At 37.8% G+C, this 17,399-nt stretch overlaps 1 protein-coding gene across 1 annotated transcript in view; it reads right to left on the bottom strand.

Annotated features, from left to right (window-relative positions):
* The window catches only part of LOC140301508 (protein kinase C-binding protein NELL1-like), a 250,729-nt gene that overhangs the window by 16,369 nt on the left and 216,961 nt on the right, over nt 1–17,399 (bottom strand). Inside the window, exon 16 of the mRNA XM_072379984.1 lies at nt 6,094–6,234. Coding sequence (XP_072236085.1) covers nt 6,094–6,234 — 141 coding nt within the window. The remainder of the gene's footprint in view (nt 1–6,093; nt 6,235–17,399) is intronic.

Below are 17,399 nucleotides of genomic sequence, written 5' to 3'. Positions count from 1 at the left end.
TTCCAACTGCTTAGGTTTCTGAGCCTTTATTAGGGAAAGATCTTTAATTATAATTCTCATTGCCAATAGTATTGGCTTGTCATATTTGTCTACAATGCCTTATTTTAAGGACTCATGGATGAAACTCGTGAATCCCTGTGATCTCCGATAAAAGAAACTCTGTCATCATGTTTGTGGAATTTGTCTGTAGTATGTTTGAAAAAGTTGAACTTTAGTGGTTTGATAAAGAAAGTAATAAACAAGCTAACAAACTACTAGCTTCATAAGATATTACTACACAGTCAACTCTTGCTACACCATGTCAGATTAAAATCCCTTTGGGTTTTAATACAGTAAGAACCCTTCTGTTGTAAGTAGGACTTTTACTGTGAAAGATGTCTTCAACAGGCGGATTTATCCAAAGTGGAATCAAACGGCATCATTGTACGATAATACTTCGCAGATAAATGCTTATTCCAGTACAACAATTGAATCAATTGGATAAAAAATACACATTACAGGTATCAGGCCATCTTCAGAGGCTGTGTGTGTTCAACTGAATTCCACTTTTCATTTGAGGAAATATGGTAGTTTTGTATGTTTGAAAAATTTTTTTAAAAACTGTAACGTGTTTTAATTGAATTTGTTTAAATTCGGTTTAGTTTTATAATCCATAACATAAGTTATCTTATTGCAAAGGAAAGTTCAAGCCTAAATCACTAATAATATCACTAAATTTGTCGAAATACACTTTTGTAGCTCTGTATTTAAATTTGTCTGTAAATAAGGAGAATAATGTCACTTTGGGCATTTTTTTTGATAATTTGTCGACAACGCTGAATTCCTGTACATATTTTTCCACTCTTGGGGGAAAAACAAGTATGCAGACTTGAATTTTCTGTGAAAACCTTGATGAACAACCCTCTTATACCAAATGGGAAAGTGCACTTCTAGTCACTGCAAAGATAAAAGACTTGCATACATTAATGTGTCACGCAGCAGGATGCCCTGAGAGCAGCACAGTCAGTTGCTCCGTGTGCCAAACACAAATTAGCACCAACATTACAATCAACCACTCATTTGAAAAACAACCTTCTACAGCTAGAAGCTCTTCCTACAGGATATGCAACTCTGAAACTAAACACTTACTTTATAAGCTTAATTATTTTCATTAACCCGTTACCGTAATGCATTTCGAATCATGCCTTTATAAAAGAAAATGTTAAAGTAATGCTTTTGGGCTGTTGATTTCTGAAATTGAACCACTTTGCCAGATGCAATTATGTTCTTCACAAAAACTCATAAATATGCGGTCACAGTGCTTTCTTCTGTCTCACCAATTACATCCTCTGTGCTTTTTCTTGCTAACCTGTCATGTTTGTACGCAGCTGACTGATGCTGCGACTCTGCTTTGATCCAGCTTTAATACAAGATGGTACTTTATGTTTGGTTTGATTCATGAGAGGCTGTTGGGGGGTGGATATTGTGGAGGGTAAAAATCCTGTTAAAGTGTCATTTGGACTTATTTCCCCTGCTGGCTTACAGCCTAATATTGCAAAGTGGGAGGTGAAAAGGTGGCAGGTATACTGTCACACCGACATCTACATGTCTGGTTGAGCAGAAGCACATAGGCAGCACACACAAATAATACACATTTGTGATTATACTTATAAAGTCTAGAAAATCCTATTCATATATCATATATTCCAGGTCATGAGTATGGTTGTTGAAAGACCATAAAGAAGTGAGTTAATGCCTAATTTCAGATTCAAGAACTGTTGTAGTAATTTGCCGCACATGAGTTCCACATCAGTTGTTTATAGGATTTTATCACATTCTAAATCGCTGTCATGGTTTAAGCTTTTATTTACTAATCAAGGCAACCCAAGTTAATGGAACACAAAATATGAAACAAAAAAAGCTCCTGGAAATTGGTAGAAAGTTGATATTCCAGCAAATTGTGTTCCAGTGCTCTGAGGCAGCAATGCTATCAGCTGATGTTACTTCTGAATAATTTGACTGATCAGAAGGGTCAAAAGTTTTTAAGTTTTTCTTGTTGTCATTATGATCACTTTAAAATGGAGAGGAGAGTTGCAGTTAATCAGGAAAAGCCTGTCAGAGGCAACACGGAACCTTGCACTCATCTGATAATGTCAGCACCACGAGCAGCAGTAAAACAAATTAAAAACGTAACTGGAGATAGCTACAAGTCCTTGTGTTACCTTGTTCAATAAATGCCCAAAAAGTGGCCAAAGTGGCAGCTGTACATATGCATTGTCATCTGATCTTGTTTTTAAAAGGAGCTGCTGGTGCCTGTGTTTGCAAATCGCAGCAGTTTTACGACCTAACCCCATGGAACTGGACACCTCCATCAGCATAGTTTGAATTGCGACCTCATGTTAATTACCCTGGTTGAGTAAATCTCAAAATAATGCATTAGTATCTTAAAGTTATGTGTTAACTTTGCATCAATATCAGAGTAGCTCACATGTTCCCTTCCCTTGTTGTATATTGTATATACCCTTCTATAAAAAAATAAATAAAATAAAACACATAAAAGCTAAAAAAGGATTCAAATACGATTCAAACACTGAAAATGTCGGAAAAGTTAGTCATTTTCTCCTCAGTGCAGGATGGAAGCTACAATCATCTGGAATTGATCAGTACATGTAGTAAATTTCAAACACTGTTTTGTAAAAATGTCACTTCTGGCAAAACAAATGAGTTTTATTATTATATTACAACATAATGAGTGTTGTGGAACATGCTGAACACCACTGGAATACATAGCAGCTGATTTAGACTACAGCTGCTATTGTCCATATGTGGGAGCAAACTACACGCCTTTCAGAGCCACATGTGGGGTGTACTTACTGATACCCAGCAAACAGCCGCTTTCATAGAATTTCACCTTTATTTTACTGCTATATGTTATCCTCCCTTCCACTCAGCCCCCTCTGTCTGCACTATTGATGCTACTTTAGTTTTGTGATGAGATGTTTCTGGAGAAATCTGCTGAGAGCATACCTCTCCCATCCAGGTAGATGAAGCAAAAGAGTCTGCTGATGTTGGAGTTTGATTTAAAGGTTCAGTTAAGTCAGCAGTGTTTTACTCAGCCAAGCAGTATTGTTTGCAGCAGTTAATGCATTTACAAAGCAGCCTTGCTTATATTGTTAGAGGAAAGTGTAGAAACTCTGAGCACTTGTTGTTAAGCAGATAGAAGGTCATGTCTAATAGAGCCTGTGATATGTAAGCACCGATAATTGGGTTTTAATTTAATAAATAGGTTTACACATTGCACCTGCTAAACATCCCTGTGAGATTGCAAACATGATGGTACATATAGCTCAAAGCACTACATCTATCTAAACCTATCAATGACTGAAGCCCTATAGCCTCGTGTCTGTGCCTCGAGATTTGCAACGTAGCAAGTCCTCCGTCACACTTTGGCTTCATAAACCCTCAGCTTCACTGCCACTCCATTTTTTTTCTGTGTTTTTAGTGGCTAATTTTACAAACTGTTGCAAAAATGTATTGTTTCTTGTTTAAGAATATTAATCACAAGTCAAATGTCCTTGTGCTGTCAATATAAAGGCAAACAACTACAAGCGGAAGAGTTTGAGCTTCACACTTTCAAGGCACAGCAAATACACTGATTTGAACTTGTAGTAGAGTCGAGATATAAGTTGAGAGGCTGGATAGTTTTACTTTGAGCTGCTAGTTTTTGGTAGAAATCCACAGCTCATCTGAACAACCCACTGAATGAAATACTTTCATTACTTTTCATTACTATACTTTAATGAGGTTCCATGTTGGGAGTGGCTTCAGACACCCAAATTAATGCTCTCAATAATAAAAAGTCCATAATCCCCTTGAAGGCTCTGCTTATTTCCTTAATTTAGTTTAACATTTGGCTACACCTTAATCCAACATGTCAGTAAAAAAAAAAAGTACAATTTATTTGAAGAAGCTCTTTAAATTGTATTTTAAAGACTTTCATCAACATTATTTAAAGATGTTATATACTGGAATTGATATTTCTTTCTCTTAATTGTATATTTTTGTGCTATTCTTCCTCCTCTGTTCAGTGTAAAGCACTTTGAATTGCTTTTCAGTATAAAATGTGTGTGCAGCCTCACAGAGAAGTAAACATGGTTATAGACTCTCAGACATGCTTTTAAGGGTCTCGTATTCAAATGGTTGTGAACATTTATTTGTTGCATGAACATCTAAAAACAGCCAATTATCTCAATTTTTACTTAAGTGTGTTGACATCTTTTGACCTGTAAATCACTGCTTACAGAACTAAACCCTTTTGTAACCATAGTGACTGTTAAAAAAGCAAATTGTTCTAATCAAAAAGGTTTTATGTTTGTTGGTTTTTCTCAGTTCTGCAACCATTTCTTCATACGATGACCAAAACAATCAAGTCACTGAACTGTAAAACACTCACACAAAAGCTTCTTCAGTTTGTCTCCATTAGTTTCAATTTCACTTGAGGAAAATCAAATAAAAAAACAAACCACCAACAACAAGCACACAAAAGAGCACAAAACATGACATCAGCACCAAATTACTCCAGAGAGGAAGAGAAGCGCTTCAACATTAACAAAGTGTTGTACCATGGTCCGTAAGGACTTTTTATGGACATGAATATTGGTCTTCATGGCCTAGATTCCATTCTGTCTTCTAGCATGCTGTTTCCAAAACTAGCCATCCAAACTTATTATTGTTCATGACTACTAAGTGGCTGGATTTGTGACCCTCAACACTCATGGACACATGGATGTATTTAAATGTTTGCATGGGATTACCTTGGCTTTCTATACTACTGTGGGACATTTTTAGAGACATCTTTGAACTAACACACAAAAAAAAACAAGTCTCTGGGACCACTTTCTTTCACTAATGTAATGTTATTAAAATGATGAACATAGTCTCTCAGAATGATGCAGAAAAAGTTGTCCATGCATATCTTATTTCTTAACTGGATACTACTGTATATTTCCATATTGTCAGGATGTCCAAGTTGCTCCCTTTTAACTTCCCTTCATTGGCTCCCTGTGAAATTCATAATTCTTACATAAAAAGTTCTTATTAATCAAGCTGTCATATCTTCAGACTTCATTGTTCCATAGTTTCCCAAAAGAGCTCTTCACTCTTTGACTGCAGGCTTACTTGCAGGTTCCATAAGTATCCATGATGCTTGGAAACCTAATAATGCTTCAGTTATTAGGTCTTTCTCTTTTTGAACAAACTCTCAGCTTGGGTTTAAGAGGCAGACACCCTCCCTACTTTTAAGATTAGGTTAAAAAATTAATAAAGCTTCCTGTCCTCCAGCACAGAAATGAAGAAAACATTTGTTATTGTTGTCGCCCTTGCTTTCTTTATTCCTGTCCCCTCATCCCCAACCAGTAGAACATTTAGCTGTTCTTGGATGTCTGGTTCTGTTTCTGCTGAAGTTTTTGTCTTCCTACTGTCGCAAAGTGCTTGCTCAGTTGGAATCGTTTGGTTTCTTTTTGGGTGTTGGCCTGAGGTAGCATTTTGCTGTGAATTAAACAGCTTAGACAAATTTACTGTTCCTGGACTTTTCCGTCCTACACGTCATCATCATTCATTTTGACCCAAGATATAAGCCTGGTATTTTTCTCCAAGTCCCCCTACCTCTCACCCTGTCTTTGTGGGCTAACACATTGGAGATAACAAACATCTAATTGTAACGTGAGGCTGACATGTGTTCCTCATGAATATTTCATGAAAGGCTGTGTAAAGCTTCAATACAGTGTGTGATTAAAGCTCAAGCTTTGAAGGTAAGAGGCCTCTGATTAGTCTCCTTGTAAGCCTGATTGAGAGCAAATACACGTGCATCCACCCAGTCACTGCATAACAGTCCGTGTTTGTACCATCATGCTAGATTTTCAGGGTACAAATGAAGCTGTCAAGCAGTCATATAGGAGACCACAGATTAGGGACTTAAAGGGTAAGCCGGGCAGCGACTGCATTCAGAATTTCTGAGTAAGTGAGAAGAGAAAGGGGAAAAGTCTATAGCACAGTAGCTGAAGGGCTGGTGCTTGCATCAGTGATAAGGATGTTTTCAACTCGGTGTATGCTCACCAATACAGGAGCTCCCATCGAGCTGGTAGGATCCATTGTCATGGAAACCACTTCTGCATTCACAGTGGTACCAGCCGGGCAGGTTGACACAGCGGGAGTGGTTGTGGCACTCAATCAGGCCCTCTGCACACTCATCAATATCTGAAGAGACAGACACACACAGCATCATCAAGATGAGTCGAAACATATTTTTCTGGCAACGAAACATGAACCTGAAGTCTCAGCTTATTTGTATCATTTGATGCTTTGACTGTTCTTTGATTTGTGCTGGATACAATAGTGGAAGCTGATCCATTCAGCAGAGCTGGGTCAGCAGTTGCCCACATTAGACAGCCCAAATCTCTGCAGGCTGTCTGCAACAGCAGGAATCAAAGTCTTCGCAGTCACACCATTTGGTAGCAGAATTGTTTCCTCTATGCATTTTTCCACTTCTCTCTTTGCTCATTCAGCCTTTGCTGCTCAGCTCACTTTGTCTCTGGCGGGCAGTGTGCATACTCAAGCCCAGCCCAGAGGTGTAAGGTCTGTGCACCTTCTCAGGAGAGTAAATCTCTCTCATCCATTATGTATGATGTGAGCTCTGCTCCTCATCTGGAGCTATCTTGCTGCTGGCTGTAAAACCTGGTCTGTACACACACTTTAGTTAAGGTGCGACCTTCAGTAACACCTTTAATAACCTAAAGGCGAAACATGGCAAACTGCAAAAGGAAGTGAAGGACTTCTCATTTACTGTCATATGTGCAAAGCTGTAGTCTGCAGCTTGACCAGTAGTCCATGCAGTCTCTTCAAAAAAAGAGCTAAAATACATCATTACCAAAGCAGGAATGATTTATTCATAATTCAATAAATCTGTTTTAGTACAAATTAATATATCTGGCCTCTCGAGTGCAGGTTAAAATGCCAGTTTATGTACTTTATGTGGTCCTAGCAACACCCAGTTATTGAAGGTCATCCTTCTAGCTCGTCAGTTTTGGTTAGCTTGAGTTATCCTGTTTCCCACATTAAACTCATCAAGTCATATCAAGCGAAAGATGACGTGTGCCAATATTTGAGGAACACTACGGAAACTGAGAGGGGCCAAACTTTTTTTAAAATATTACATCGAGATAAAGATCATTTTGCAATGATAACAGGTTAATTGTACCATTTCTTCATGATAACTATTATTTTTTCGTGAGAATCAGAGAAAATAGAATATGCGCTCTTGAGAGAATGGGTTAACATTTTGTTAGTTTGGCCTAGTAAAGCAAAGTGTGACCACCTGTTGGGCGTTGACTGGCTGAGGCGTAGTGGAGTCGATTCCACTCCTCTGTATGCCCACGAATGCCATCGTCTGTGCTCAAGAGCAGACGTTAACTAAACTCTGTGCAGCAAGCAGAATCACACATGCATGCCTTGATTTGATATTATAGCTGACGTGACCACTCCAATGAATTATGGAATTAGGTGTTAACAAAGGAGTCACTAATTTCTTAAACTCACCATAATCAGCTGGTGAGCTTGAGAAACCAAAGCTTGCTGTTTCAATGGTAACATGTTACTGTAAATCATTATCTCAAGCTATAAAAAGGCTATATTATTTCTTGGGAAAACAAGACAAATTAATTTATCACAGAAATACAAGCTTTGTTATCTCAAGATAACTGGATTATCACCTTCTGAGCACAAGAAAACGGCATAAAAAGATAAAATTGTAGGCAAAGCCACTTTTTACCCTCTGTTGACAATAGATATTATTTCAATCATATATGAGCAAAATCAGTGTCTTTCAAACAAAAATATCTGATTTGACTCCTATCTCCACCATACCATATAAATAACTTAAAGAAAGTATTAAAATCAGTTGATATCAAAGAATTTCAAAGATGATTTTGAGCTTCCGTTCTTTTTGCTTTTCACTTGCATCCACTGTCAATAGATCACAAGATGCAGCGGAAAAATCTGAGAAAAATCGAGCAGGTGGGAGGCATTTACTGAGAGATATTACTACAGAGATCAATAAATATGGATCATATTTCAAATTTAAAAAAAAGATAGCCTGCGATTGTTTATTTGCATTCTTATAGATGCTTGTAGTTGGTAAAATTGATCTTTGAGACAGATGGAAAAAAAGAGTGCTAACAGGTATCTTAGATTTCCAAAAATGCCTGAATATCAATGCATTCTTACAAAAAATGATGCTCATCTTCATAATTTTTGCAGAAGCATTTAACAGATGGAAACAATAAGGCACAGTACAGTGAGTGGAAAATATTTGTGTTTAAGGATAGAAGTGTCATGGTCTGAATAAATGTATTAGAAATGAGTTCCTGTTATGAAACAAAAGTGTAGAAAGACAGATTAAAACAGTACACTGGGTCAGAGTAAGGTAAATTAGCATGTAATAGTTTTACATGAAATGAGCTTTAATATTGTTTGAGCTGCTCTAACAACTATAAAAGTCATGGTTGATATTGGAAGTTGAGCCTGACCTTAAAGATGCACAAAAATTCATATGTGTGTAAATATAAAATGGACTCAGGATGAGCCATTTAGCAGTGTGTGTTGGAGTTGTGCTACTGTCCTGGTGTACTGTAGGTAATAAGACTTGACAGCTGCCTGGAGGGTTGCCCTCTGTCAGCCTCTCAGGTCAAAACTCTACTCAGACTTGCAACAAAATATTCCCACTCTGACACCCCACTGAAATACACTGAGATTAGAGGTGACTGCTGGATGAGAGCAACTAACTCTTCAACAAAAGAGCACAGCTGTGCAGGTATCTGAGAGGACACACACGCACGTGGTTGGGCTGGTGAGTGCAAACAGTGTAGTGATTTAATTAAGTTGCAGTTAGATTGCTTCAACACAGCCAGTGCACAATTCATTTCAAGATACGGAGCCTGGTCTATACTAGTTAATAGCTGCTTTTCAAGTCAATATATAAGTCAATATGTTGCAGTTAAAGTATTTCCTTTCCACTGCTACTCATACGTATCTGTGGATGCAGAAAAAGATACTCCTACCTCCTTCAGGGAACTGAACCATTACAGTCTCAGGAAAGCTCTTTGCCTCATACCAATTACAGACAACTCTGTCTTTTAGCATTTTGCTGAAACTACAACCCATGCTTCCCAATAATATAAAGGAATTAGCAAATCTTTGAAACTGTATATTTAAGATTAAAAAGAGTACAAATATGTGAAATGCAGAAAGTTAGAAATGTGATTGGTTTTGGAAGAGCATACGTTGAATTTCAATTTGACAGCAGCTACGCTCTCCGTTTTCCACTGTGCTGAATTTGGGCTTTTCCTGCAGGTGTATCCTGTTTTTACTAAATGATTTCATTCTCAATTAGCAAATCTCTGCACTCATCCAATAAAAAAGGTTTTCACTGACTTTCTCTAAGCCAATCAGCCCATGGCCCTCTTTCATTAAGTTTCTTTCAGCACAGTTTCATGAACAGCTGAGTCGAGCTACTGTTACAGATCAACCTGGCCATCTAATTGGACCACTACTCTTGTCGAACTGTGCATGCACAGGAGTGAAATCAAGTAATGAGTGCAGCATGTTCGATGCCGCAAAGCTGTGGGTGATCGTCAGCCAAGTAAGTATCGCTGAACAACTTAGCTAAATTTATGTAGCATTTCTCAAACAAGTTAAAACTAAAATGTTTTACAAAGTAAGAATAGAAAAGAAAACAAGGATATAAAGTACAAAACAATAAAATAAATTATCAAAAGAAGATGGAAGATTAAAACAACTAGCAAATAGCAGTAATATAAAGGCAATTAAGGGAAAAACTGAGTAAAAACAAAGGTGATACAAATAAAAGGAACATTAAAAGAGGCAGAGCGAAAAAACAGATCAACTAATTAAATATGAGCTCTTTAAAAGAGGAATGTTTACATGTTAGTCTTAAAAACAGAGTGTCAGCATTTCGGACCCAGACAGGGAGCTTGTTCCTCAGAAGACAGACCTAAAAACTGAAAGCTCTGCCACCCTTTCTAGTTGTAAAAATACTGTGTTCCACAAGCGGGTCAAACCGAAGGCTCTTGTGGGTGTGGTGGAAAAAATAATAATGATTATCCAAGCACTGTTAAGGTGAAAAACACTCAGGCAGGTTTACTGAACAGTTCTTGTACAAGAGAGAGCAAAACTTCAATTCAGAGCACCTGCGTCAGAGTGTAGCTCTGACTTACAGTTTCAGTGTATGTTGTATTATACCCGAACACAGGAGAAGAAAACAATGTCTACGTATCAGACCATGCAAGCTAACTTCTTATCTCCTGATGAGTTGGACGGTCTTGTGGAGTGCACAAACCAAAATTAACAATGAAATACAGAATTGTTTGATTAGAATTTGAAACGTCTTATCTCTCTAGTGCCTGGGAAAGGAAGACCAGGTTTCACAAGTAACAAAATAAATATTGTACTGTAACATCTGATGCATCTAATGCCTGGGAATGAATATCAAGTCTTACAAGTGATTTAAGCATGATGAGACACCAGTATAAGACTAAATAAAATGTTCCATTACATGGGGTAACAGGGAACAATAAGATCTTTAAAATACGGTGGAGCTTTGCTATTAGGGGCTGTGTGTGTCATCAGAAGTATTTTAAGTTCTGTTCTAAAATTTACAGGGAGCCAGTGAATAGAGGTCAACACAGGAGAAATATGTTGGATTATAGAATAGAATATAGATTATAGAATAGATTATAGAATATGTTGGAACTGAAGGATTTTAAGGGAGCTGTTTAGGCATAGTTCAGCCGAGGTGTCATGAATGTGTAGACCAGTTTTTATTTTAGTGTTTTTGTACAGGATTCCTCATATTTTTAATATGTTGCACATAAGACATAACAACATCTGGCGTCGTATATGCAGTACACTGCAGCGAGGAGTGTGTGGACCTTGAAACAGGAGAGATCAAACAAGAGCTTCACAAGTGCATGGCACAATACGGGAGACCCAGCTCTTCAGGTCAATTCCCAGCAGTTCACCTATATCTCAAGGAGAAGGGACACTCTTTTGAGGACAGGAACGTTCACATTCTGGACAGATAAGATGGATGATTTGATGGAGGACTCAAGGAAGCCATCTAAGTTAAACTGAAGAAACCCAAGTTTGAACAGAATAGGTGGACACAGGTATCACCTTCCCAGTACCTACAACGCAGCATTGTCTTGGATCCTGTGACCAAAACATGGTCTTTCAAACAGGTAAACTAATTCATAGGTAAGAATGAACTAAACGAGACACACATTGGTCAAATCGTTTAGTAACGACTTGCCAAGTGCAAACAGACCCTCTACTGCTTATAAGTTGATACTGCACACCAAACGTCTTCAAGATCCAGGAAGTCCAGTTGCCCTTACTCAAGCTTTTAGGATTAAATGGAAAAAAAAGTTTCTCTAAAGGCCTGTTTCATATGAGGGGGAAAAGATTACAAATCCTGGTCATATTTGACTGCACAGACACTGTCTTTGAATAACATGAATGGTAACTTTTGTCAGATGATGCTGTGGTTTAAAAAAAAATTAAAAATTAAAAAAATCAGGATTTTATTAGAGCAGAGCGACCACTTGAAAATACTTTAAGCAACCACAAGTTGATTCGTAGTCTTAATGGGCTTGTTTTTTTTACGTCTGATGAAGGAAACAGAAAAATATGAGAATGAGAGCAGCTTTATTGGAAATTCTGCTATACTGATATATACTTATGCTTTACTGTTTTTACAAAAATATTGAATTAAGGCGCATGTACAGAGCACTGAGGCTAATTTGTGTTAGATTTTGGTCTAACTGGTTTAAATGCAGTTTTGGCCATAATATCACAATAATACGTGCCCCCATCTGGACTCTCCAGGGCCTCTCTACTGTCTCAACCAGCACCAGATTACCATTTCATATGTTCATCCAGAGCTCTCTTCACTCATTAGTCTAATTATACATGCCTTAGTCATGCAAAAAGGGTTTGCTCTAATTTATCTCTCCTTATTGAAAGGAAAATTGCAATAAATTGAGCTAAAAATCCTGGGAAAGTAAATAAATGACCTTTTGTGTTATGTCTGTTAAACAACATATGATTGCAAACCTGTTGCATCTGGGAAACATGGCTTCTCAAAGAGAGAAAGCAACAAAACTAAAATGAACCAACAGTTAGATTCGTCAATATTTAATTTAACAAAACCAATTCAAGTTGGTTATATGGTCAGCGTGGGGTTAAACTGTAAATTCTCAGCTTTGATATGAGAGTGTTCTGATTGGAAAAAGCTTTTTAGTGTGAGGAACTTCTTCAGGAACCTCCATTTAATTGGACAGTTTACTCAAATGTAGTTTTGTGAAAAGTTGTGAATTATTTATTTTCTCATCAACTAAGCGGGAATGAATTCTGTGGTTTTAGCAAGTGTTTTAATTTAAAAGCGGTTGCTGTGAACCTGCAATATGCGGTGAAAAGAGCTCTCATTTCAAAAGAAACATGTCATCATTAGGCTGTAAAACCAAAAAAAAATCCAGCAAAGAGATAGCAAGAATGTCAGGAGTGCCTGGAACAATGGCTTAATGCATTCTGAGAGGAAAATAACCTCTTCAATATAGAAAACCATGGATATCTATGGTAGACAGCAGTGGTGGCTGACCCCAGGATCCTCTTAATGTCAAAGCAAATCCCCTTAACAACATCCAGCTGAGTGAAGAAGACTCTCTAGGAGGTAGGAATATCATTATCCAAGTCTGCCTTAGAGAAAAGACTTCATAGAAGCAAATACAAAGGGTTCACCACAAGGTGCAAACCATCCATAGGTCATTGAGCATGTAACTAAGAATAATCTCATGATCCAAAGCTTGCAACATCACATGTCAACAGAGGACAGAAGCAGCTGGACAAATGCTGTACAGGCATGTTGTGTCAGCTCAGATCCACCCAAATGCAGCAAAGCTGGTTGGACAGTAAAGATGAAAAATGACCCAAAACATATTCTAAAGCAGCTAATAAACAAACTCAATACCCTGCAATGGCCAAATGAATCACCTGAACAGCCGAGGACAGAGGAGGCGTACTTTATCAGGCAGTGTTAGCTTCAATTTGTCCAATTACATCTGAAAAGCGGGTTTTATACACAATTCCCTTAATCAAATTTGGATGTGAATGCAATCAGAGTAAAGCTCAGTTTCTATTATATAGCTCACACTGGAATTTGACTTTAAAGTAAATATTGTGTTTGTGTGAAAATCTACAATGAACTCCTTGTACTATGGGTAGACCTCAGTTACCACAGCATTGTTTACAATAGACAGCAAGTGGAAAATAACACCAGGGGAAGATTGTCATGACTTATGCTTTGATTCATGTCTTGTCTCATCATTTCCTGTTTTATTTTGAAATATTAACTGCCCTCTCGTTTCAGGTACCTTGCTCTTCCTCCTATGTCAAGCGTCTGATTGTCTTCCCTGATTCCCAAAGGGTTTCCACCTGTTTCCCTTGGCTCCTCATGTGCTCAAATAGTCTGCGTCTCCCTTATCTTGTGCCAGTGTGTTGTACTCTGTTATGAGCCTCACTCTTGCGCCCTTGAGCCACAGCCATCGATTCCTTGAGCCTGCAGTGTAGCGAGCCTCCTGCAGAGCATATCCTTTGTTTGTAATTTATTAGTTAGTTCTAGCTTAACCAAGGTAAATCCCATAGCCTGTTTTGTTCCTCCCTTTTGGAGTGATTTTGCTTTGTAACCTTTTACATAGACCCCCTCTGTTAGAGGAGCGTTGCGTTCTGTATTTAATTGTTAAAGTTTAATAGTTCCTCCACTAGTGTCATGCCTCCATTAAAGGAGTGCTCAAAGTTATTAAGTTTCATAGTGCCACTGTTTTTAAGAGAGCGTCCGCCTCAGTAGGAGAGCGTGAGTTAATTTTGTAATCGTTCATAGCCTGTTTTGTTTTCCCTCCTAGAGTGAAGAGGTTTTGATTTGGATCATTTTCATAGCTGCACTCTCCTCCAGCATAGTTACTGAGAAGAGTGCGCTAGGAGTTTCACAGCCTCTTTGTTTGCTCTGTGTGGAGATCCTCAACCTGTTTTTTATTATAAATAAACACTCTTGACTTTGAATCGACCCTGCATCTGTGTCCTGAGACCTTGACAAAGATTACTATTTTCTAGTTATTTTTCCCTTCAGCTGCGAACACGCAGATATGTTTCCTTATACACATGCTTCAATAACAATAATCTTGGATTGCTCTACAACAAAGTGGTCTTTATTTTTGTTTAGGAAAAATAAAAGAGATTTTTACTGGTTTAAAATTGACATATTCAGCACCTGTCTCTCACCTCTGTTTTTCCTTATAACAACATGAGACAGCGGCATGTCACACCACAGCTTTATATGACGATAATTTTCGATTGCCCTTCAAGATGAAGGTATATTTCTATATTTAGCAGCATGGTTGAATGGCTTCTTTCAATATTAAGGTTTGAAGAATGAAGTGAAAAAGGAGAACAATGAAAACTGGATAAAATGTCACTGCCATCATCGTCTTTTAAAATGCACCTCTACTGTAAGTTACAGTTGTCAACTTTTACAGTTAAAACCTGTGGATTTAACTGTGTCATCTTATCCATTGACTCTTTGTTGACAGGCTATGTACAGAAGGTTTTAAAAACCTTGTTTTCTCTTTGAGGTTATCAAGCTGCTTATTATTCAATGAAAAGTGACAAAAGTCAAATAAAAAGAACTAAATTGAGCTGAGTTGACTCCTGCGTCCTCTGTGCCAAGCCTGGTCGAGTTCAGGCAAACGAACCCTTAATATCTCTACCTATTGAAAATGGATTTTATTGTGATTGGGAATTATAATCCCTCTATTTTGGGAGTTAATATCAGGATAACATTTCATGACAACCTGCCCAGTGGCTGTCATGTCATCTTACTCTTTTATTATCAGAACAACCAACCTCACCAACCACATGATGTACTTTTATCACGTTCTTCAAAAACATGTTAGGTTTATGTTTATGTTTATGTATTTAGCAGACGCTTTTATCCAAAGCGACTTACAAATGAAGATATAACAAGCTATATAAAAAGCTAACAATAAAGGTGTCTTTGTCATTTTTACAAATATTTTTCCAACATCCATTCTGATTCACAGCACCAGTTGTCAACACAGAAATACCCATTTCCACTAAGACTCCAAATCTCTTTTCATGCAGAGCTCATGCTCTTTGAAAGCCCATCCATACCAAGCCTTGAAGACCTTTTTTATTCTGACATAGTAAATCCTAATTTTATGTTCATGGTCAATAATCTAGTTGCTTAATAGGTTTATACAGCTATTTGTTAGTATGTTTGAATTCCTTTCTCTGTCTGTGGAAGTGAAGTGGACCGATGACCGTCCTGTGGTACGACGTACAATACGCTCGACAACACTCTTAAAACACCCTCCATCAGTCTTAGCTACAGTCACAGAAAAGAAAGGAAGCCATACGGCATTTCAATTTTCTTCGTTTTCCTTCCATTACAATGCAAATGAGAGCACTTAGTACTTTTTGGAAGGCTTTACTCGTGCCCCATTTCTGAATTTTCCCGATGGGAAATGAAGACTCTATGACAGCCCACACTGTGAAGAGACGTGAGTTTTGGCAAAGAGAGGAAACTTGGAATTAAACCACACAAAGCTAAAATAACCCCAAAGCTCTCCAGAGGATCCCCAGCCCTCCGGAGTGTCACATAATTACACTTATCCCAGCTCTACTAACCTACATCCTGGAAAATTTCACATGGGACATTTACAGTAGTTCATTCTCATACAAGAACGATAACCAGCATAAACAGCATGCTGGATCAGAGGAGCCATTATCAAAACTACTGACCAAAACCAAATAACCAATTCCAGGATGTTACACTGCTCTGTGATCCCCTGTGACTGTCCAAATGTCAGTTACTATATTTACACTTAATTTCAACCATGTTTTCACCAACTCAGACACCAGCAGCATTTGATCTAAAAATTTATTTTGGAGATTTTGAGACTTTTATATGTAGGAGAATCAAAAATTGTAATAAAATAAACAGGTAGGCTGTTCAACATCTGAACATGTGTGTGTCTCAGATCTAAAAGGCTGATCAAACATCTGAACCAAGTCTTGATACTTAACAGATTTGAATCTTCCAGTCAAGATTTCCACCACACCACAGCACAGACACTGCTCTTGTTAAAGTAATAAATTACATGCACTTAAACACATACAACAGCTACATCTTAGTCTTACTTAATTTCGGTGCTGCATTTCATTCTTTTGAACTTGACATAGCGTTGCGCACACTGAAAAGTGGACATCACTAAATTGGTTTGAATCTATTCTAAAACATAATATTTTCTGTCTATGGGTATTCACACATCTTAGCAAACAAAAATGATACGAGGTGTAACCCCAGGGTTCTAATCTGGGAACTCTTCTATTCAACATCGAAAAATTGATGCTCAATTTTGGTTTGTAATGATAAAAACCATAAAAAAAGCCTATTAGCTCATCAGGATTATTTCAAGGAATAAATTAGTAATTTCTCAGTGGGATTTCTAAAAACTGCTCCATCTATTCATGTTTAGTAGAGTTGATTAGTGTATTTACTGATCTGTCTAAACACAGAGCTAAAAGTATTTTAATATCAGCTTTATTGCACATGCATACATACACAAAAAATAAATAAATAAAAAAATTGTCCTCCGCTTTTAACCCATCCAGGTTGGCACCTGTCACACACTCATAGAGACAGATGTCATACACTGGAGCAGTGGGCAGCCAATCACAGCACCCGGGGAGCATGGGGGTACGGTGCCCTGCTCAAGGGCATCTTGGCCGTGGCAAGGGGGTGGACTGACACCCCTCCAGCTGTCAGTTTCATCAATTTTTGAGTGTCGAGAGTGGGAACACTCCACCAACCTTTACAGTTTCCCGTTACAGGACAACCCACTCTAACCACTGAGCCACGGCTGCTCTACTTCTTTTAATCAAATCTTAAGGCTTCCCTGTTTTCTACCGCATTTGATTGAATTCTGCATATTAATAACTTTTACAGTACTTTTCATTGTACTGCTTCATACTTTTAAAACTTATGTGTTGCTGAAATATGTTTTTACTGTTTTATGCACTTTGAATCATATTGACTGTGAATTGAACTGTATTTTATTGATGTGCTTTCATCAGGGCCTGCCTCAATAAGCAATGTGTCATGTTTCTTAAGCCTTTCCTGTGCAGATAGAGTGCTTTGTCATGCTTGGTTTGCAGCAATCCTTACATGGCTATGTGTCAAAGAACAGTCACATTAAAGTCAAGTTGTGTTTAAA

The sequence above is a fragment of the Leuresthes tenuis genome, unplaced genomic scaffold (genome assembly GCF_036924035.1).
Source record: "Leuresthes tenuis unplaced genomic scaffold, fLeuTen1.0.hap1 SCAF_2, whole genome shotgun sequence".
NCBI lineage: Eukaryota > Metazoa > Chordata > Actinopteri > Atheriniformes > Atherinopsidae > Leuresthes > Leuresthes tenuis.
This window is presented reverse-complemented; position numbering and strand designations above follow the sequence as displayed.